The following is a 24,136-nucleotide window of genomic DNA, read 5'->3' on the forward strand; positions in this document are numbered from 1 at the left end:
AAATACCACTGTATATTTCAATCTTCTATACAGTGCCTGTTTCTACATGGACAATAGGATTTTTTTCCACTACAGATGATGGTTGAGAATGTTTATTGTTAATTTAAATTTTAATAGATCACCTGCCATGTAATACATCTCCAAATGGCACATAAAATTGGAAAATACCTTAACATGCAAAAACATAAAGCACAAAATAATAAGCATTACAACACTTTTTCAAATATTGAGGTGAATACGGTTTCTTCATGTGCCTAAATGGTAACCACGTTAGTATGATCTGGCTGAATGATTTCTAATAATTGAACTAGGCTGCAGGCCTTTAAGCTCTCCATGTTCCTCCTCCACATGGGGTTGAATAGCAATAGCAGTTAGACTTATATACCGCTTCATAGGGCTTTCAGCCCTCTCTAAGTGGTTTACAGAGTCAGCATATTGCCCCCACAGTCTGGGTCCTCATTTTACCCACCTCGGAAGGATGGAAGGCTGAGTCAACCTTGAGCCGGTGAGATTTGAACCGTCAAACTGCAGCTGCAACTGCAGAACTGCAGAAGGCATGAGTGAATGCAAAACTGTTTAATACATGAATGGCCCTGTCAACTTTATGAACTTACAAGAATCACCTGTAATATAATAAAATCGTATGTTGCCTAAATATCAACAACTCTTAAAGAAACAAACCAGTTCAATATTATGTGCAACTGAGGGAAATACTCCAGTTGTTTGCATACCTGAGAAGTCATAACATGTAGGTTTAAAAGACAGGATCAGCTCCTTAGGGCCCCAGATCTTGGGGTCTGGTTTGTAAGTGGGGGCCTTCTCTGACTTGAAAGACCCTTATTCTTCAAGTAATCTGCTTTAGCGAGCCCTGATAAATTGTCAATTGTACTTTCATGATAGATAGATGTTCTTCAGGGAATCTCCAAAGAATCACACAATTCCTTATCCTGGGCATTTAAAAATTTTAAGCAGCTCCAGGGGCCTCGAAGAAACAGGGGGAAACAAATCAGGAATTTGCAATGTGGATGTTTTCACAACCAATCTACATCATATTTGTTGTCATTAATTCCTTTTGTTAATCATTTGGAAGTGTTTGAATGGAAAGGTAGTATGTAAATTTACTACAAGGAAGGAAAGGAAGGAGAAATCATGGCAGTGGTATTACTATCACTAGAGAAGCTTTATTTAGTGAAATCCAGCTTCTAGTGGCTATTAAAAACAACTGAGATTCTGAGATTCTTCCTTGAATGGCTGGCACTCCTTCATTCAATGTCTGCATATTGCATTAGTCAGAATTTCGTAGTTAAAACCAAAGTCTGATTACTGATGTAGAAACAAACCCATTTAGTCAGATGAATGGCAGAGAGTTCTAATGTGTTTTGACAGGATTATTATCTCTAATGGTAGGAATAAAGTAGGATGTTAAAAGGATGTTAAAGTAGCAGGCACTGCTAATCAATTAGTGGGAAATAAAATATATCACAGAGGTGTTTTATAAAAAGAACAAAGACTTCTGCATAAGACATGTCAGGATATGGTTTTACCATCAGGTTTTAGTTGAAAAAAGATGAGGAGAAATATTTATTTTTAAGAAAACTATTGTCCAGGCAACAGAGAAAATGAATATTTCAGAGGATTACAGAAACGTGACGATTAAAGTAAATCACACAGCCCTAAATGTTTACTCAGAAGAGCCTAACTCAGTGATGACGTATGCACATGCTTTTGGGGCCTGCAACCCGGAAGAGGAACTGCCCAGGGGGGATGCATCAGAGGTGGGTTGCTCCCAGTTTGGCCCGGATCAGCCAAACCAGTAGTGGTGATGGTGGGAGGCTCCACCCACCCATCTGGATGCTTCTGTGCATGCACAGAATGTCACGCACACAAACCAGTAGCGCTGGGATTTGAAAACCATCTCTGGTATGCATGAACTAAAAATGAACTTCTGGTTTCCAGCACGTGCATGTGCACTGGCCAGCTAGTCTTCCGGTTTCTGTGCATGATCAGCTGGCCAACGCACATGCTCACACTGGAAAATGGAATGCCAGCTCTTCCAGTTTCCGGCACTGCCGCATACATGAAGGCCAGTTGATAACCGCATGCGCATGCATGCCAGAAACCCAGAAGCGGAACAGGCAATGCTGCGCATGCCAGGCAACAAGGCTCCATTTGCCACACATGCCAGGTTCACCATCACGAGCCCAACTAATTCTATAATTAACAGGGGCTTCATTCAGATAAACAGGATATAAATGCGCAACCTAAATGCCAAATTTCTTTCCCAATGTAGAGTTCTTGGTGTTCTCTTGTCATTTATTGCCAATGATTTAGATTTTTAAATTTAGTCAAGAAAGGTAAACTTTAAACAAAAGTAAAAATTCTGGTTTTATCCAGAAGTATATCATGTACCCCAGCTGAAAGGGGGAAATGTCCTCTGATGGCCTTAGATGGCATATCCATTTAATGAACATGAGAAAGTGTGAGTGCCAAAGTTGGTGAGACAAAACTTATCAAAACATAATACAAGCTCTCCCTATTCAAAGCTAAAAATGAGTACTGAGGGGTAGAAGAAGGATACACAATTTAAAACTTGGGGCTATTGTAAAAGGACTCGATCACTTGATTTTGCAATGCCTAATTTTCTCCACTATTACCCTGTTTCCCCAAAAATAAGACCTCCCCAGATAATAAGCCCAATTGGGCTTTTGAGTGCATGTGCTAAAATAAGCCCTCCCAAAAAATAAGCCCTCCCAGAAAATATTGCAACCTAGCAGCAGCTGTGAGGTGACCATGCTTGCCACCTCCTCCACCTCAAAAATAATAAGACCTCCCCCAAAATAAGGCCAAGCACTTGTTTTGGGGGTCAAAAGAAAATAAGACCCTGTCTTATTTTCAGGGAAACACAGTAGGAATTTTGGATCAATAATAAAAACTATATGCCTTTCCAAGTATTGTCCTTGACTCTGCTGAATACTGGGTCCCTAGAGAGGAATTTAATACAAAGCATAAATTGACCAATGTCATGAGGGCACTGAAGGTCAATGTCTATTAACTTAGCTGGTGGTGACCATGGATATATGGAAGACAGCAACTTGAAATGTTGTCTGGGTTTCTAGAGAAAGTTGTTGTTGTGCTCTGATGAAACTCTGACAGGAAGAGTGAATGAGCACTTTGATTTGGGAAGCCATGAAATTCCATTTTTACAGCCACCAAAGCTGCTTTGTAGTAATAATAGACATTAAGTGCTATTTCTAATATATGCTTAGCATAGAGATTGTTTCTTTTAATACAAATATCTCAGAGAAAATTTTGGGGAAACCTCAGCCCTCCAGCATGTGACAGTTTTCCTTTTCACATAGTCCTCCACTAAATAGCCCTTGTCCTTCAATGTTAAACCCACCTCCTGGGTACAAAATATTGCCCGCTTCTGCTATAAAAGTACAGAGGAGGAATACAAATGTTTTGCTCAAGGAGGAGGGATTAATAATAGCTGCCTTTGGAATCTGCATGTTTGCACCTGTGCGTTTGTTCATTATCCTAACATGTCATGATGTTTTCTTAGCTTGGCTGATGCCTCTGCATTTCTGCTAATTCAAGACATCATTCATTCGTTCAATATCTATGGCTGCTCATCCTAATGAGTCTGGGCAGTTTGCATGCTCATACCATGGAGGTCATCCCAGATCAGCCTTATGCTGATTGGCTTGGCTTAGTGAATATCACACAGACTTTGTGATGTCTGCTCTTTGGTTTGACTTCATTGACAGGTTAATTTTATCTCAAATAGGAGAATTTTTAGGGACATTATGCCATATTTTCACACATAAATTGATCCCAACAAGGTAAATTGTTGTTTTTCACCATTTAAGTATTCAGCATCTACATCAATCCATTCCTCGACCTCAGGCTGGAGATGATTTTTCTATGCAATTATATTTTTTCATTCATTGGTTTCATTTCAGCAGTACTTTCATTAGAAGATAGCAACTCTCCACAAGAAATCACAAGAAAGAAAACTTAATTTTTTAAAGAGTGTAGCTCCAACCCAGCTGAGATTATAGTTGTTCCTATAATACAACCAAATGTTTTAAAGTCACCAATTCAACATGGTTTTTCATTATACTTGTGTTGTGGACCAGTAGGAGCCGTTGGAGCTGCAAACGGACTCCGACAGCGAGGGGCCCTATGAGTCGGCTGTGGAAGATGTGGAGGACCCTGGACAGGGTTCTGACTCTGAGCAGGGACCAGAGGCTGGTTGGCCACCAGGGGGCGCCTGAGGCATGGAGCAGTGGTGAAAGCCAAAGGGAGTGTGCCCATGACGTCAGGCCTTGGAGCAGTGGGAAGGAGATAAGGGAGTCGGTCCCAGACGCCAGGCAAAGGCGGGCAGATAAACGCCGAGAGCAACTACGTAGATACAGAAGATATTTGGACCCAGGTGGTTGTAATTAGGCTCCTCCCAAGAGAGTATATAAGGAGAGACTTTGGGAGGAGGCTGTTTGCAGGATTCAACTGATATACCAACGCTGGAGAAGCTCTCGGGTATATTTCTTATCTTGGCAGTCTGGATTGTTGCCAAAGTTTTGCCAGTGTGTTAATTTACTGTGAATAAAGTGTCTAGCAGTAATCTTTGTGTCGGAGTGCCTCGGCATATGGAGGGGTGTGTGTGTCAGAACAGACTTGTAATGAAGAAAAGCCATTCTTAGGTGCAAAAATTGTGCAAGATCTTATTTAAAAATAGTTTAAGCTTCAGCCCCATGAAACCTCTTTCTCATATTTCAACCCAATCCCTTTTCTCATTTCTCAATTTTCTAATAATGTCCTGTGAGGAAGAGAAGCAAGAGGTGGAAGTAGAGAGACTTTCAATGCCCTGAATTTTGCTTGCACCAAGAACTCCAACTTAATAACATCACAACTTTCTTTCATTTGCATGGATCTGAATACATATGAGTGTATTTGTAAAATTGGCAACAAAACAGTATCAAGGGTAGCATGTCAGCAGGAGCTTCTACTGCATTATGGAAAGGGAATTTCAGTTCCAGTGAGCTAAAGTTCTTTTGGGGAACTTCAGCCTGCTTGAACAATGATCCTAGTAAATATTCTCATAGGCATTCAAAGGAAAAAAAATACAAAATCATTCCAAGTGGAGTTTTTTCTATATAGGAATAAAAGGAATGCAAGTCTCAGAAGATTGCAATTTATAGAAGTCCCATTCATTTGAATAGAGCTTATTCAGAAGAAGTTCTTTTCATTTCTGCTTCTGGTTATTATACAGTATAGGAGACATTACATAATAATCAAAAATGTAGTGAATATATATATAAACATAAAATCAGGGCTGGAAGGGACCTTGGAGATCTTCTAGTCCAACCCTCTACCCAAGACAGGAGTCCTAATTCTATCCTGGATTGTCGAACCTTTTCTTGATCTATACCAGTAAAATCTCAAGTTAATGGACAATTCAAAAGAAAGGGATATCTGTAGGTCTATTGAAACTGATTTTGCATCAATTTACATCATTTTACAATTAACACAATCATCTATAATTAATACAAATGGCTTCATTTGCAATAAAATTTTAACAGGATGGGTGTAAAATCAGAACTAAAATGTTTCCATTGTATCCAAAGTCCACTGAATTAAATTTATTTTAATTACTAACCAGTATGTCCTTTAATTATAAACTTCACAATGTTTCTATCCCCTTTCTTGTACACAGTTGGCATGCATGCCACCCCAAAAAAAAAATCAGAGTACAAATAGTTTTACCATGCACTTTCATTTGAAAACCGTGTAGTTAATGTTTGAAAGGGTTTCTCTGTAATAAGGCAACTTTCAGTAGTTCCAAAGACTTTCTCTTCCCTATTGTGTTCTTGAACTCTGTGCAAAATCATTTCCTGGTCTAATCAAGCGGATGGATGACTAACAAACACTGGACCCCAGAATCAATCAGCCAGCCCAGAAAATAGATCTTTTCTCCATAAGCATCTCCATCTCCCATCCTTTATAGGAAACCTGAGTGAAAAAGAAAAACCAGGCAGTATCAAAACAGCCTGATCACCCGCTGGCATTTCTGATTCTTGCATCTTCTGCTGCGGTTCCTCATTCAGCCTCGTTACACAGACATAATGAGTGGAAAGCACCAACACAATTTATTGAAACATCGCGCACACAAGGTGAGTCTCCTACTTGCACTGCTGCTGTTAACTGGCCAGAAACTGGGATCTTTTCTTGGGTACCAGCCTTTACACTGGTCATAGTCTACTTTTTTTCTTAAGCTCTGAAACCAGAAAGATGGAGGTTAATGGACAGTGGACAGCATATATCATTCTAAATATAGATTTATGCATTCTTCCTCCAATTTTGCTGAATCAGGATTTGGATGGCTCCTAAAGCTTATGCACTGTATACTCCCGGGATGGCGAACCTATGGCATGCGTGCCACAGGAGGAAGGCCGAGCCATTTGTCAGGGCACGTGAGGTGTTGCCCTGTCAGTTGGCCAGTGTGTGCATGCCTTTTTTAAAAGGCATTTTTCACCCTCCTCAGGCTCCAGAGGCTTTATAGGAGCCTGGGGAGGGCGAAAAGAGCCTCCCCCCCGGAGCTTAAGGAGCTTCCTTGAAGCCTCCGGAGCACAAAAAACTGGCCCTATGGGCAAACAGGAAGTTCCAGAATGGACTTCTGGTTTGCTCTGAGGGTCGGTTTAAGCCCTCCAGAAGCTTCAGGGACCTTCAGGAGGCTTCCCTGAAGCCTCTGGAGGAATAAAAATGACCCTGTGAGCAAACCAGAAGTCACGTCTGGAGGGTCAGCTTAAGGCTTCCAGATTGCTCGTAGGGTGGTTTTTAGTCCTCCGGAGGCTTCAGGACTTAAACCGACCCTCGGAGGAAACCGGAAGTGTTTTCCGGTTTGCTCGGAGGGTCATTTTTTTGCCCTTTGACGGCTTCAGGGAAGCCTCCTGAAGGTCCCTGATGTCTCCGGAGGGCCTCCGGCGGGGCGGGGAGCTGTTTCCACCCTCCCCAGGCTCCTATAAAGCCTCTGGAGCCTGGGGAGGGCGGAAAAAGCATGGAAAAAAGAGGGGAGTGCCTCTCATGCATCCATGCGCACTGGTGGGGGTTGCACATTGTATTATGGGTGCGGCGAGCCTGTGCACGCCCCCCCCTGCGCTCCCCCCATGGCACACGAACCAAAAAAGGTTTGCCATCACTGGTATGTAGTTGTCTAAAGGACAATTGTCTCCAAGTTCAATTCCTGGTAGAGGATTTTAATTCAATTTAAAAGATCACTGCCTATGTAGGTCTGATTAAGTCCTGAATAGAATAAAAACTGCCCCTGCCTTGTCCCTCCACCTGGTTGCTCTAGATTATGGTTCACTGTATTGTCTGATTTCAGGAATGGATTAATTCAATAACTAAGTTAAATATATAGCTTCTAATGTATTGGAGTGTAAACCATCTGACAACTGGAATTGAAAAGTTATTATGTATTTGTATACCACTGGTCCATTGGAACATATAACTGCATACACATAATTATTTTAGTTCTGGGGTATTTTTGAAAACAAAATTCGTCATTTGGAAACAACTTAAAAAAGGGAGGCACCTTTTCTCTCACCTCTTCTTCAGTCTATTTTTGTATCCAGTCACTCATGGTACCATATTTTGATTAGCCATTTGGAGAAGCAACTGAGCACCAACAAAGACTGACATCTCCATTTACATCTAGAGTTCAAGTACCAGTATGTGACACCCCCCCCCCAAAAAAAAAGCCTGTTCTTGCCAAATATATGCTTCCTAGAATCTAAAGAAAATGGACTGGGATGAAAAAAAGAGCCTAGACTTTAGAGTTGTAGCTTTGATGAGACTTTTCATTCTTCTGCTGAATTATCAATGAGGAAACTGAAAGTTCCCTCTTTAGTCTGCAGTTGTGCTGCCTTTACATTAAAGCAGAAACCTACAGAGGTACAAAATGAAAACATATTTCTCTGTTAGAGCTCTGGGACTACATGGTAACACTGTTTGCCTAAGCTTCTTCATTCTGGGATATACAATGGCTTGGTGATACTAATAATCATTAGTTTGGATAACCTCTGTGAACCCAGACTAGCTGCTTTCAGTTCATTGCAGTTTCATTGGCTCAGTGCTGTCCTGTGTCTTCAGATCCAATTCAGTTTTATTTTTGTAACAGATTCACCGTACTTTCTATTTCAGCAGAGAGGAACCCATGATTTCTCATTTTAAATCTCCTAAATTTCTTTTAAGAGAATCAATTTTGAAATCCTTCATTAGGAATAACTGCAGACTAGTTAATTGCTTTTTGATTGGCATCAGGCATCGCAACGGAAGCCCTTTGGAAATGTTTTAAGTGTGCAGGTTGGAATGGAAAATGGAAAATGTTTTCTTCCGGAGGTGGTTTTTAAATAATTTATCTCCATTGGAAGCAATGAGATATATTTCCATTGGGTTGGAAGCATAGAAAGGAGCTGGAAAAGGGCCTAGGGTCTTCAGTGGGTTTTGCAGCCTCCTTCCTACACATTCTGAGGTTTTGTCAGATTCACTTTTCCCATACCAGAAAAACTAACCTACTATCAGTTTCTGGTTACTCAATGGAGGGAAGCTTAATTACTGATGTGTATTTATTCAACACTGAAGCAGGATACTTATCTATTAAAAAATGAGGACAATCAAAGTTGTAAGCAAACCCCAGCAAGGAATGAAAGGGAAACTTTTAACTTTAACTTTTGCTAAATTGGGCTCCATTTCAACCTCAAAAAAAAAAAGTTGCTATGAAAAAAAGGAATATCTTGTATTCATTTCCAGTGAAGTATAAAAAAAGCAGAACCCACCCCCAAATGATATGCTTAGAATGTGTCCTTCGAGCCATCATGGTGAAGCTATTAGAAAGGGAAAGAAAGGATAAAGCTATGAACTATGCTGTAGCAGCAAAATATACCATGCGAGTGGCTTTTGTTGAAGCAGAACAAGGCTTGCAGATATAAGGAAGGAAGCTAATCACAGCTTGGACTAGGCAGTTGGACTCTGTACTGCAAAGAACTTCATGTGAAGCTGTAACTAATGATGAAACTGTGCTCAACACTTCCTAACAATTCAAGTCATTATGTCAGGGCTCTCTTGTGTTCAGCTTTGGCATTGCCAATGGAAATTGTGTTGTAAGCCTTTTGGAACATTCTACCGTCTAGGGTCAGTTCTATACCTATCCTCTTATCCATTGCAGGAGCCTGAAGAGGTTCCATGCTGGAAGTCGCTGCTGGGTTGATGGTAGACTCTAGCTCCCCTCCCCCCTCCACTTGCTTTCTGCTCTCCACCAGTCCATCTTTCTTGTTGATTTCTTTTTCATTTATTTTATTGTTCTATTCTTTTATTAGTTTTATTTATACTTTTTTATTGTTGTAAACTGCCTAGAGTAAGCCCCACAGGCTCCAATACAGGTAGTCCTCAACTTATGAACACGGCTGAGGCCAAAATTTATGTGGTTAAATGAGAAATTTGTCCCATTTTACAACTTTTAAATGACTCACTGCAGTTGTTAAGTTAGTAAAGTGACATGGTTGAATCTGGCTTCCTTCATTGACTTTGTTTGTCCAAAGGTCACAAAAGGAGATCACATGACCTCTGGACACTGCAACCGTCATAATTATGAATCAGTTGCCAAGCATCTGAATTTTGATCATGTGACTATGGGGATGCTGCACTGGTCATAAGTGTAAAAAATGGTCATAATTCACTTTTTCAGTGACATAACTCAAACAGTGACTAAGCGGACTTATAAGTCGAGGACCACCTGTACGTGAAAAAAACTGTCCTAATAAAATGAATATTTTTGTGACTCGTCTTTGGGGGTTTGTTTTTGACAAGCTCTTCCAATAGAAATATGCAACAAGACTTTGGGTGCAGAGTCTTTTGAAAGCTGGAAATGTCAATTGTTTGGCAGGAAAAAGGTAGAAAAGAGGAGGGAAGGAAGAAGCAAGGAGAGACTCTGTTGAATACATTGAAAATACTAAGTTCCCATTTTGGAAAAAATCCTAACCAGGATTTTAGATGTCTTTTAAAAATGCTTCACTTGTGCAATTCCAGCTGCTGAATGATAACTACACCCTCTCCTTGCTTAGCAATTGCAATTTGTTCTAGCATCTTTGTCATTCAGCAAAATGGTTGCAAAGTAAAAAGCTTTGTGCAGGAGAGAGACTGAAGATCACTGGTTGCCACCATCTCCTTTAGATGAAACAAATGTTGGTTCTTACCTGAACTTTGTTTCTCAAGATACTGCAGGAGGGGCCACTGATGGGAATATTATCACATCCTGATTGGTCCAGAGACTGAGTGGTATTTTTCTGCAGCCATGCCACTCCTTCTCTTGGCTCCAGTTAAATGGCGCAGTTATGATTTTGCTGACGTCCTTCAACAGGCAAGTGTCAGGGATGCGGTCTTGCAATTGATGCAACAACAGTAGGGTGGTTCAATTAAAAAATGAGGCCATCGCTGCTGATTTAATGACCCATGCAGACGCCTGGAAAGCCTTGCACAGTATAAGCTCGGCCCTCTTATACTCGGCCTTAAGCTTATTGGAGAGAGTAAGGCAGAAGAGGTTGTCAGGGCCACTACCAGGGCATCTATAGCTGGGACCTGGAGGGCCTTGGAAAACCTCTGATCCATTTTATAAAAATGATGGTTGTTGCTGCCCGGGTTGGGAAAAGCCCCAGGTCGAGGCCATTGCTTTTTAACAACCTCCAAAAATCTCTAATAGCCCTGGGGCATAGGGATGGAGAAATCTCATGCTGAGCAAACCTGTGGAACCTAACAGGGGATGAAGTGTGTGTGTGGGGGGGGGGGAAGAGACAGGGCTATAATTCCTAGTTGGTGGTCTTGACCTGTGGGGAGTTAGGCCTACCGCCCTGCATCTCCCTCTGCCTTTCTGCCCATGCCACCCTCTTCTCTAAGGCCTTCTGCCTCACTGGTCATCTCTAACCACAGCCCTGGAAGGGCGCTGAGCAGCTGAGGCCTTGGTGGCTTTGGCCCTGGTATATGGCCTCTGCCCTCAGGACTCAAGTAACATCTGAGAGCCCTGATTCGGCATTGGTCCTGGCAGCCACCATCTTGTTGGACCCTGCCATGGAGTATTCACCAGGCGAGTATTCACTTGGAGAATGCCCCTTTGCTTCCGATGCTGCTCAGCTGCTCTGACAACCGCCCAGGTGTTGTGACTGTAACAAGGAACAGCAGCTGGCTCCTGGAGCACTTCTAGTCATCCGGAGCCTTGGAAGCCTCACTGGTCGTGCTGCAGAAAGGTAGCACCTCGTGGCATCACCCAAAATGGCCACCGGCCGTTCTTTGCTCCTTGTGGCTTCCCCAAAATGGCCACTCACTGCTCTTCTGGATGGTGCGGTTCACTTTAATCAGTGCCAGCATTTCCTGCTGAATGGGCCATGGCTGTCGTTCTCGAAGCCTGTCATCCCCTGTTGAACGGGGACTTTTTAGGCTCCATGTGCCAGGGGAGCTGGAAAATTGCTGCTGGACCAGTGTTCCGAGGCCCCGCAAGGTGGCAATGTTAAACGGCCCTAAAAGCAGCCCATAGCCAGTTAACAGTATTTGGAATTTGAGATCCCCAATTAAACGAATTAAACACACCAAATTATATTTTTCCAATTCTCAGGATCTAAAGAGCCAAGGAAAAACAGAGTTCTATGGACCAGACTTAGAGGAAAACTGGAGCCAAGAGAAGGAAAGGTGTGGTTGCAGAAAAATACCACTCAGTCTCTGGACCAATCAGGACATGATAATATCCCATCAGTGGCCTCTCCTGCAGTATACCCTGGAGAATTCTCCAATTCTGTACCTAACCCTTTTTTCTTTTTTTGGTTCATCCCTCGCACCCATCCCCCACCCCCATAGTGAGATTGCACAATCCTATTACCCCTTCCTGAGCTGCTTTTCTCTGCAGTGCAACACTTTCCTAAAAAGTGCTAACAACAAAGGAACAAGCTTGGCTTTGACCTTCATTAGTTAATTAGATGCTCTGTTCCCTTTTAGCGACTGTGTGAAACTGACCACACCTTCATCAGTTTCACACTGAAGGTGTGTTTTTTGTGAGGGCATGAAATTTGGCTGGAAATGTACACATTGTGAGAAAATGATTGTTTTGCATTACTGTTTACTACAGCCATATTTGAGAATAGTCACTAATTGAGGAGTGGTTACTATGCACAGGATTACTCACACTCACACTACCAAATATATTTGTGAAACTACTTTGGTTCCAGGAGTGGCTTCATTAGATGTATCACAGTGTTTACTAAATTTAACTGAGAATGAATTTGAACTATTTTTGAATTCTTCATTTGAACATGGGAGATGGAATCAATGCTGATTTTAAAACATAAAATTAAGTATTTTTAAGACATAAAAGTAATTATAGCACAGTCTAAGATGGGAATTTGGGAAAAACATAAGGTAATCAGGTAATTATCTCAGGAAAGAAAACAATATTAAATGCTATAAAATTGTGACAAGTAATAAATATAACATACTCCACAAGGCACATTTTGGCAGATCCAGGTGCAGAATAGTATTTGGCTAAGATATCAAAAGTATAATTCATAAAATGTATCTTTGTAATTTTGGAATTTGAGATTCTTCCCAATATATAAATAATTTCAAATATGATTGATTTGTACAATTAATATTTCCACAACACTTGAAAAATTAAGAGCATTCAATAATAATATTAACATTGATATAACTATAATGATGAGGATAATATCAATATTACATGCAGATAATAATAATAACAATAGAATCTTGGGATATGAAACCTGCGCAGTTCACCAATTCTTTTAAATTCTTTACACGGAACCAACGGGGGATGTTTTTCTTTAAAAAAATATTTCTGCTAGAAATATAATCTCCATTTATGATTTAGCAAAAGCACATTTTGAAATAGAAGCAAACAAGCAAACTAGTAGCTCTTTCATATTTAATGGCATTAGACAGAATCACCAAATGCCTCAAGAACTCCCTGCTTTGGTCAACACTATATATATATATATATATATATGCTAGAGTAATTCAGATCTTTATTAATAATTTCAATATATTAGTTTGAAATTATAGTCACATGCATTCACATTTTGCTTTCCTTTTGCTCCTCTTGCCGATAAGAATCTCAGAAGGGAAAAGTGACTGTGACCTTTATAATCCTTGCTCATCTCAGCACTCTTTTCACCCAGGGTTTCTCTGCAAACAAAGCAGCAATTTGCTCTGGCTCCAAATGATAAATAGTGTTTACTATATTGACAAGTTTAAACAGCCATTGGTTAGATATCATAGATGCTGGTTAGTATTCAGCATGCATGACAGATTATTTACTAGGAAAACTTTTCCACTGGCAATTAAGCTGACTGAAACACAAATATAAACCTATGCTTAGAATTGCAACTTCTGCTCTTTAAGCACTGAATGGTTTTTCCAAGGAGTAGGGGAATAATTGAAGTCATTTCTGTATGCACATTGAAAAATGCAATCCTATGCATGTTGCGAGGGTGTAGGCTCAATTAAGCATTGTGGGACATTATTAAGTCAACATATGTCTCTGCTCCATGATCAAAGATCCTTACACATTTAGCAGAATTATCCTTTTTAAACTATGGCATTTTCTTCTAAATAAATGTACTGTATATTGTAAACATCCCCCAGGAGTGCGTGGAACTACAGTATATTAATATGTCCTGGAAAATGTAAGGAGAAATCTGAAACTGTTTCATATGCCTCCTCTTCCTCCTCCATTAATGGGCAGGAGGAAAGAAAACAAGCTGAAACTGAATTCAGGAAAAGTGGAAGTTTCCTGTTGGTTAATAGGAAACTGGAGAGTCAACCTGTTTTGGATGGAGTTAAAGGTTCATCATCTGGATGATCCAGATGATCATCTCATCAATTCTTAGCTGTTTTTGGATTTTTACAGCAAGGACCACATTTGTACAATTAGAGGAAGTATGTGAGTTACAACTATTTCTGCTCATATTTAGTGATAATTATCCATGCCTAGATTAAATTTTGTGTGGACTGCTGCAATGTACTCTAAATGGAACTATATTTGAAACAAATCTGAAAATTGCATGTGGAGCGACTTGTAGTACCTACTTCAGCTGGTGCCAACTGCAAGTATTATATGATGCCATATTGAAGGATCTGCACGGCCAATTGCCTAATAGGCACAATTTAAATTAGTATTACTGACCTTTAGAACTGTAAATGGCTTAAGACTATCAAAAGCCAACCTGTACTTTATAAACCTGCTTGAGCATGCCAGGTTGCAGTAGACACCTTTCTTAAGATGTCCCGTTTGTTCAAGGCTAACTTTGTAGGGGAGGATTCACTAGGCTTTTATTAATGAATGAATGATTGCACTGGTGTTAATGTATAGGTCTGAATTTTATTTGTTTATTTGTGTTTAGATAAGGTTGTGCAAAACATTCAAAGGAAGCTCTCTGCAAAATGTATGCAAAGCGTCTCACTTCAAAATGGGAAGCACCTGCATCTTCTGGAAGGCTTGGCACAGTTGCTTCTTGGGCCTTCTTCGGTTATGCATACCAATGCGCTTGGCAAATTCACACTTTTCAAATGCTTTGCACAGTCTTGGTCTACATTTTCTTGATCATTAATCAATGGTGTGCTCAAATTAAGTAGACTGGTGGAATAGAAATCAAATACTGTACATAAATAAATTCTGTGCCTTTGGAGAATAGGGTTTAAATGTTCATCATGAATGGGGAGAAAAAATAGTAGGTAAATTAGAATGAAATTTAAATGCCCGTTACTTGATTTTTTAGGAAACTTGGCATGATTTATCTCTTCCTCTTTTTCCTGTCTCCAGCCTCTGCACTGATTGACTGCCTCTAAATATATTGTTTGACTACAATTCTGAGGCAGAAGGTCACTGTTCTGAAGACTAGTTGTGCACATTCAGCCTAATTGAATCCTAAATTTTCCTAAGAGGAATTATTTAAACATCTGTTATACGATCAGTAGCAGAAAAGGCTAATGCAGTGGAGAGCTATTAATCGAGCTATAGTTTCCTGGTTACGGAAAATAATATTTCTGCTTTATTGGTCTAGTTCTGGTCACTGCATTTGAAGGAAGACACAGTAATTTATAATGAGTTCAGAGAAAGGTAAAACAGCCTAATGCTCCATCTTACGGTATCCATTTTATTGGTTCTCCCCTGAAGGTACATTGGGGGTGAAAATGGAGCTGGGATCAGTGGAGGAGTAGCCTCATTTGTGGCAATGTCTTTCATTGGTTTTATATTCAGAGGACAGAAAAAGAATATAAGACAGGCTAGTCCCAATCACCTTTAGATGACAAATGGACCTATTACTAGGAATCATAGTTTAAAATTACACTCAACACTCACCTTTAACCACAGTATAACCCATAGCGTGGTTAAAGGTGGGTGCCTTCAATGTAATTTTAAAGGTGCAAGTTCATATTTCATGATTCAGCAAACAAAATCTGTATCCCTTAAATGACTGTCATTATTTTGCTTTACTCTTATTAAATGAAGATGTTCTATACATCCAACATACTCAAAGGCAGCTGTTACAAGTATTAAAATCGTGATAAAGTATCTTTCCTAGCAGTTTTAGGAACTGCCAAGAGGGGAAAAATGGAATATCAACATATTTTTCTTTTGCTTTAATTTTGACTTGTATTAGGCAATAGAATGTTCTAGTAGTTTTTATATTGAATAAAAGGGAATAATTGTTACTCAAATGACACACAGAAGCAAACTTTTGAGCACAATATTCTTGAACAATAACTATGCATAGAAGAAAAGTCGGTCCATAAGATTCAGGATTCCACACCTGAAAGGCAATTATAGAAATCTTGGGGTGGGGTAGGACACAACATTTGAAAACATAATTGAGTACATGATCCCCAAGTATGTTATTAAAAAATGCTAGCTTAGTTAACAATACTAAATTACAGTAAGGAAAAAAAGGTATTGCTATATCTGCAGTTCTCAGTGAGACACCACATACAATCTGAACCGTTCTCCACCTCCAAGTCTAATAAAGCATTCCAGTCCAAAATTATCTCATAAAAGTCTAAGGGAGTCCTTCTGTGTTAGATATAGAAACAGGGCTTGGAAGCGATGACATTTGAAAACCAATAAAACTCCAATAAAGTGCATTTATGGTTCCTATCACAAGGTTTTTGGCTTGTCTGTTCTTGATGTTCCAAGTTAAAGCTTGTTTCACTTTTTTGATATTACAAAAATAATGAAGACACAGGTTGAATGCTATTCCTTGCAGAAGTCATTTTCTCTTTCTCCTGTTCTCCCTCCCTCGTAAATACAGCTGCAATTTCATTTGTCCTAATGTTACAGTTACTTCTAATTTTAAAATGAGGCCTTGCTGCATAAATCAGAGTTTACTTGTCTCCCAATCCTGAAAAGAGAAGAAAAGACTATCAGGCATGAATCATATTATACACATTGATAGTTTAATGATCACAAATCTTTAGAGCTCATCTGAAATCTGGTCTTTTTTAGAATAGTATTACTGCCACCCAGAGAGTGATCTTAGAGACTGAGGGTTGATTATAAAGGGCTCCTTTAACATACAACTATGAAGATAAAATTATTTACTAACAACATAGTAATATTCCAGGACAGCAAATGTATTAGAATGTAAAGTTACTCAAAAATGATAGTTAAAATTCCAGTTTATTTAGTTTTTTACAAAAGAGGAAATGCTACTGATGCAGTAGGATACTTCAAGAGAGTATAATCACATGACTATCTTCCTATTTTAATCACTGGTCTGCACATCTTTATATTTTAGAAAGCTACTAAGTGAGATTTGATGTTCCTCAACTTCTTTTTGGGTCCATTTGTAGAAGACATTACTTCCACTAACCTATGCACCCCCAGACTGTGATATTAAAGAGGGAGGTAAAATTCAAGAGGAATAAAATCTGCAATGTAAAACAGGGTGAATCATGGAAGATTAGGTAAAAGTTATTCAAATGATAAAAATCTGAGCATTTAAGAAGTAGCTTGCCTGGGTACCTAGTGAGCTCTTCTGAGAATGGCTACCATAGCCAATAAAAATGATCTCTCTTACTACTGCCTGTTTATCTCAGATGGTGATACAACTGAGAAATGGACTGTAATGGAATGACTCAGGTAGTCAAATTCAACAGAGTGGAACTGGCACTGGCAGACAGATCGAAACTCAATTCAATCCCTCAGAAGTGTTACAGTAAATAGCATGAGAAAAAGATAAAACTATTACAAATAACAAGTTTAGTGCAATGGGCCAGAATAGAGATCTTCTATGCAGTTTGGAAGCAACCATCCAGGTAGGAATGGAATTTATAATAATTGCATATTTCAACATTAGTTTATTATGAAAAACACTATAGTTGATGCAATTTCATCTATGGTTGATGGATTGAAAGCTGCTAGAGGGCAATTAGATCTTTGAGCCAAAGTCGTCTTGCCACAACTGGAACTTCTAAAGGAAGAACCTCTTGAGTGGCTCTCCCATACAAATTTCTTTTCTTTTGGACCAGGGTTTTAAGCAGCTCTGTGCAGCTGAGTCTGTGATAATTCAGACCTTCTTAAGACTGCCTTGCACTTTCTTCAGACAGAAAAGGATAAAACTTCAAAAGTTTGACTGCCTGGTACTATATATTTGAAAATGGTGGTGTGCATCATCTTCATTCTGATCAAGCCATCTTCAGGGAATCGGCTTTGGGAGTTCGTGCTCTTAGTCAGGATAGGTCAGCAGCCATGTATCACTCAGCTCCTCCTTTTCTATAAATAATGAAGTGGATTCTAAAATGAATGAAATCAGTTAAGTTTATGGAAGCAGATTCTTCTCTCCTACTGAAAAACTTTATGAATGGAATAGGGATCCTTTTCAACTATGTGGGTCAGGTATGCTCGAGCTGGCTTGTACTGATTTAAGAAAATCTATTGTTAAATTTTCTGGAATTTTGTGAGCTGGTTGAGGGCAGAGCAGAGCTGCTATGACTAGCATTATGCTTCTATCTATCTATCTATCTATCTATCTATCTATCTATCTATCTATCTATCTATCTATCTGTCATCTATCTATCTATCTATCTATCTATCTATCTATCTATCTATCTATCTATCTATCTATCTATCTATCATCTATCTATCATCTATCTATCTGCATAATGGCAGCAATGAAACTGCCAGAGACAGTTGTTATACATTTACAAACAAACCACAGATCTGTGAGAAACTATTGTTAAGAAAATGAATTGCTGGAAATCGGGAGAAGATCAGCAGAAATTTGAATGAGTTCTTTTTCTTTTAACTGTTGCCTTTTTCAAATTGTTCAGAAATTTTCCTTTGATTCTCTGAAGTAAGTTTTGGAGAGCACAAGTAGCTGCTAGAGAGAGGAGGGTATAGAAAAAAAGTCATTTATCTTCCTTAAAATACATTATTTAGAACACAAACTAGTGGTTCTTGATCTATTCTTTAACATTATCATAGTTTTTATTATTTCAATACTGAGTACTTCACTGTAAAAAATCTGTAATAATTGAAGCAACCCAGGGAATCCATAAGATTATGCTATTTTATATTAGCTATTTTTATAACGATATCACAGCAAATAATTTCTGTACACTGAACAGATTTTATAGTAAAATGTTGGAAAAGATCTTTGCAAACTGAAGTTCCTTGCTCAGATATTCCTTGAGGTTTTTAAGAAGAGATTGGACATCCATTTGTCTGGAGTTTTATAGGGGCTCCTGCTTGACCAAGCGGTTGGACTAGAAGACCTTCAAGATCCCTTCCAACTCTGTTATTCTGCAATTCTGTAGTTCAGATTCTTCATGCTATGTAATTGCTGAAACTGACATTTGAATGGCCCTGCAAGTTTCTCTAATTGTGTACTTTTCCTGTAAACATTTTTCTAATTATTTTACTATAAAAAAATTAGATAGGCACCTTTAAGGCCGAATCTATTTTTCTTGAAAACATGCATCTTTTCTTAAGCTAAAAATGGGGTAGCTTAAAAATCAAGAATTGATTTTTTGTAATAATTTGTAATTATTCCATGATCGTTGGGGAATAAACATTAATTCAACTGAAGAAAGAACTTAATAAGAAATTCATTAAACTGAGACATATGACACCTTAAGTCTAAGTGAGTAGAATATTTGCTCTGGACGGAGGAGGGTTTTGTAACCTCTCTATTTACACCCAACAATTATTGCTGATAACCAAAGAGATAGATTAAAACACTACTGTGGGATAATGCTAACACCATCTGTCAAGTCAGGTGCTACTGGCTTGATGAATAATGCTGTCATCAGCACTCAAGAGTCGATGGAAAGCTACGGCTTCAGTAATTAGACTGCTTTTAGATATTCAGTATAATTTGTTCCTGTCACTGCAAACCTCTATTAAAAGTAATCTTTTACTCCTTTATTAATAGTTCTTTTTTTACCATTAGGTCTCTGTCTCTGATATTGAGTATGTTTCCTAACGTGCTACTTTTAATGTGCTACTTTTAATGATCAGAATGAAATGGTCTTTTTTATCATCTAGGAACTAATTCATATTTGGAATGTGACAAATCTGGCAGACTTAATCCAGGATCAGGAATCTTTCTACACTTCACAGGTAATATAAGTTGCAACTAAATATATTGATGCCTATGCAGTTAGGTCCTACTTGTAATTACTTACTTACCTGTAGAGACAGGGACAGTCATAGGAACCAATTTATATTAAAATTCAATTCAGAATATAGATCTAAGAGACTGAAATAGCTTGTATGAACATACTGTTTGAAGGCTATATAAAACTACATTCTATGTGTTGTTAAATTTGGTTAATTTGAATATGTTAACTTTCTATGATTTTTACTTATCATTTTCTCCATCTTTTAGGATATTATCCCAGCCTACTTTTGAGTCACTAGATTTGAGAAGTATCAATGGTTCACAATATGAATATGAATGTTAATTTCTTATTTCTTAAAACAAAATGATTTTGTTTTATGGTCTAAGGCAGGGGTGTCAGGGGGAGTTGTGGCCCTCTGACCTTGGGGGTCCTGGGTGGTCATAGCCAGGGTGGTTGTGGCCAGCTCAATGTCATTCATCCCTTTGGTGGCCGAAGTTCTCTGCCAGCAAAAATGGGCTCCCGAGCTCCGTTTCGGCTGCAATGGCCTTCTGCAACCCTATGTCAGAAAAAATGAAGCTCGAGACAGCCGCATGCAGCCCTCCCTAGCTCCGTTTTCATTGGCAGAGGTACTGCAGGCCAATCCTTCACTGTTTCCACCCCCCGGGCCTTGAGCTTGACATACAGTGTAGCAGAACATCCTGATGGAACACCCAATTTTCTACTTTTCATTGATATTTGAAAAGATAGCTTCTCTGATAGAGCTTCTACCCACAAAAATAATTCCCAATATTTACTTGTCATTCTCCATATTAGCATTCTCAGATTCTATCAAATTGGCTAAATAGAATATTATTGTTTGCTTATTAATTCAATATTCTACAATATATTAATGTCTATAGAGGCATTGTCAGGGATGCAAGATATTAAAATATTCCTTTGCTCTCTGGTTTCAAGAATATTTTAAATTATTTTCACAATATGAAAGCAGCTTTTCATACATTTCAGCCAACTAGTCAACTTCCAACTAATCAGAAGACATGATGCAAACTCCCCCAGTTTTCACAATACATGGGCAGACTCAACCATAGTTTCAGTTGGAAACCTTTAAGCATTCTAGAGTAGACCAAACTAAATCCCCAAATCCCAGGGAATTCCTGGAAGCTTCGCATTCAGACAAATCAGCCATCAACATAGATATAAACCACATTTACACATCATTCAAAAGAGACAATAAAAAAACTTCCTCTGAGGAAGTAAATTCTGAATTTAGTAGACCACATTGGGTCATTCTCTTCTACTAGTTATTGGTTAGACAAATTCCACACTATGTTTTTTTCTCTGTAAAATGATTTCTACACCAACTCATCTGAAGTGACCTTGAATCACTCTGGTAACTGTATGCCTTCAATACTTCAAATCTATCTAATTTCATCTTGATTTCCCACTCACTGTTTTCCTGCTTTTCGATTCCACTACAACATATTTCTTACAAACCTTTTAGCTGATGGGTATCAAACTTAATTGCATCATGTGACATATCACATTTTTCCTTTGTGGAGCTAGGTGGGTGTGGCCTGCGCATGATGCATCCAGCCTGCAGGCCGCCAGTTTGAGACCCCTACTTAGCCCCTTTCAATTTACCCCACCTGTGAAAGACACTTTGTGAAAGACCTTATTTGGTTTTCTTTCAGCTCCTTTCAGGTTCACCACAAGTAAAATCTAAGGTATAACATAATACAATGGCAGAGGAAATTTGCTTTTTTAATTATATCACATTATTTATAAATTATAAAAGGATACGTTGTTTTCGAAAGACTATACCATCTAAAAGCCAAAACAAATATGTTGAGAGAGAAAAGAGGGGGAAAACACTATAAATGATAATATGTAATAATTTCAATGTAATTCTCTAATTTTTATAAATCTTGATAACACTGAATTTTTAAAGCTTATTGTACATATCATTGGTCAACTAACAATTTGAATAAGAATTACCTTTTTTATGTAAGAGGTTCTTTCTAGCTCTAATGAAAGCTATAATATCAGCATCAGTTTGACGATCTCCTGTGAAAGGGATGGTAGAGCTTGGATCTTGTGAAATCCTGAAATAACCAAGTGGATTTTCAGTTGTCTTTGCTGTTCCAGATTGAGTTGGATATTGAATTTCCTTATGCAGAATATATGTTTCACCTATCTGAATTCTGCTTTATTCTGCTTCATTTTATCTGGCTTAAGATAGAACTCATTGACAAGTTCCACTGAAATGAAGGAGGTTACCTCCCCCCCCCCCCCCCGGCTTTGGAACATGGTTATAGATGCCGGGAGCTCCTTAAAAAAAGATGTATGCTCTTCCATATCTTCTTCCTGCTGTCCTCCTATACTCCTAAATACTTTTATGAATGTTGCAATCAGCAGTGCCTGGATGACTACGAGCTCTCTTGTCTTTTGTTGCGATAATCAGTTTTAAAGAAGGAATTTACATTTAACCATTTTCCATGTAATTAGAAGCCCCAGCTGACCGCATATAGTTTTCCCAATTTAGGTCATCTGGCCAATTTATAAACATCTGGATATAGATGTGACAACAACAAGGGTAGCATGCACAGCCCCATTCTCGTGACAAAGGCAGCTTCAGTGAATATTCTAGAATCTAGATTCTCAAAAGGTGTAACTACCTCATACCTCATTTGTGAATTTGAGTTGCTGAGTCTGCTCACACTGCTCTGCACAGTTGACTGTTCATTGGAGCTGGCTCTACTGTTATTTGGAACCCTGGGAAGAGAAAGAACTGAATTCATTTCAGGTGGCTGCAACAAAACCATATTTTACAAATGGCATTTTCTACCCAATAATTCAATAAAAAATGAAAATAATATTTAATTTCATAAAGATTCCAATTCAAAAACTAGATTGGTGTGATACAGTAGGCAATATGATCACAAACTCTTCTTTTAAAGACTTAATAAATAAACACTGAGATGCATTAAATTCTGTAGCATTTTTTGTTTTTGTAATGCTGTAAAGGAAAAATAAGGATGTCTTCTTTATGTATCTGAACAATAGTTATTCTGCTGAAAGCCTACTTATCCATCTTGCTGTTATTAAATTATAATGTAAATTGTGTGAACATTCCATTTTGCAACCATATATCTAGAGAAAACATAATTTGCTTTCATGAGATTCTACACTGTTCTCACTGTAATTTACACTTTAAATCTATACAATAATTGTTAGTCTAACCATAGAGCTTTTATTATGCAAACAATTTCAAACTCTACTCAATTACCATTTTAATTCATGAGGAAGATATATGAAGACAGCGAAAACTTAAATATTTTGACAGCTGAAGACATCAAATTAGTTTTGTCATCTAAGTACATTTCTTAAAGAGACTTCATCAGGACATTTTTTTTTTTTGCGCATGTGCGATGATTAAGATGGCTGCAAGGCTCTGTCCGCTCCAAAACTAGCGACGAAAATGCAGGAAAAACCGCGGGTAATATCTTTAAAATACAACACAAGAGGCTCGTTCGGGGAGCCCAAGACCCAGGGAGCCCAAAAAGATCAGTCAGCGGTAGGGGCTACCTCTTTGGGGATAGCCCCGAACCGCAAGGGCTCCGGCGTCTTTGGCGGTTTCCATGCTGGTCGGGCCGCTCGGCAGCGAAGAGGAGAATTTCGGCTTGGAAATGGCGGCGGCGTTTTCTGGGGGCTCTGTCGCCTGTTCCATCTTCTAACTGTGCTTGCTAGCGGCGGGAGCGCCCCACGATTGTGCGACCACCCCCAGGACCATCTTCGGGCCATTAGGACACTGCAGCCGCGGACTGTGGAGGCTTGGGCGGCTTTAGCGATCTCCGTGCTACCTTATTTACACCAGCTGTTCGGCGGCGAGGAGAGGAATATCAGCTCGGTGGCAGTGGTGTCGTGTTTCGGCGGCCCCATTGCCTCCCCCACCCCTGCCCTCCGTTTGTCTGCTGTGGGATTGCGGAACTGGAAAGACCATCTCTGGATCCTGCAGACCTGGAAGATCCCATTGGCCTCAGAGACTCCGAAGCTTTTCAGGCTGCCTTGGCTATTTAACACTGAGGGAGCAAGCCCCATCTTGGAAACAGCAATGGGGTCTCTAGGCAAGTACAACGCCTGTTTCATCTCTTACCATTGATTTTTAATGGTGTGCCACTGGGAATCTCTTGAAGTGGCCCTATTTCCAGAAGAAAAACTTTGGATTTGTACTGCGGGTGGACAGATGATGATTGCACCGCGGGTTTGTTTTGAACCCCCACAGGACCTTCTGACTAACAAAGTTATAGAAAAAGAGAGGGGCTATAAGACACTCCCCCATATGTTTTGCTTGAACTATAACTGGTCCTCAGCCATTTCAACTCTGAACATTGAGAGCCGACTTTTACCACCTGAACTCGCACTTTAAATTAATCAATTGCGCAATTTTTAATTTCTCCCT

The 24,136-nt window shown here is 39.2% G+C and overlaps 1 protein-coding gene across 1 annotated transcript in view; it reads right to left on the reverse strand.

Moving 5' to 3' along the window:
• Nucleotides 1–19,880: 19,880 nt before the first annotated feature.
• Nucleotides 19,881–24,136, reverse strand: part of KIF6 (kinesin family member 6) — a 125,947-nt gene continuing 121,691 nt past the window's right edge. Inside the window, 2 exon segments of the mRNA XM_032216948.1 lie at nt 19,881–21,779; nt 22,360–22,449. Of these exon segments, the coding sequence (XP_032072839.1) occupies nt 21,650–21,779; nt 22,360–22,449 (220 nt within the window). The 3' untranslated portion in view covers nt 19,881–21,649.

This window comes from Thamnophis elegans, chromosome 4 (genome assembly GCF_009769535.1).
Source record: "Thamnophis elegans isolate rThaEle1 chromosome 4, rThaEle1.pri, whole genome shotgun sequence".
Taxonomy (NCBI): domain Eukaryota; kingdom Metazoa; phylum Chordata; class Lepidosauria; order Squamata; family Colubridae; genus Thamnophis; species Thamnophis elegans.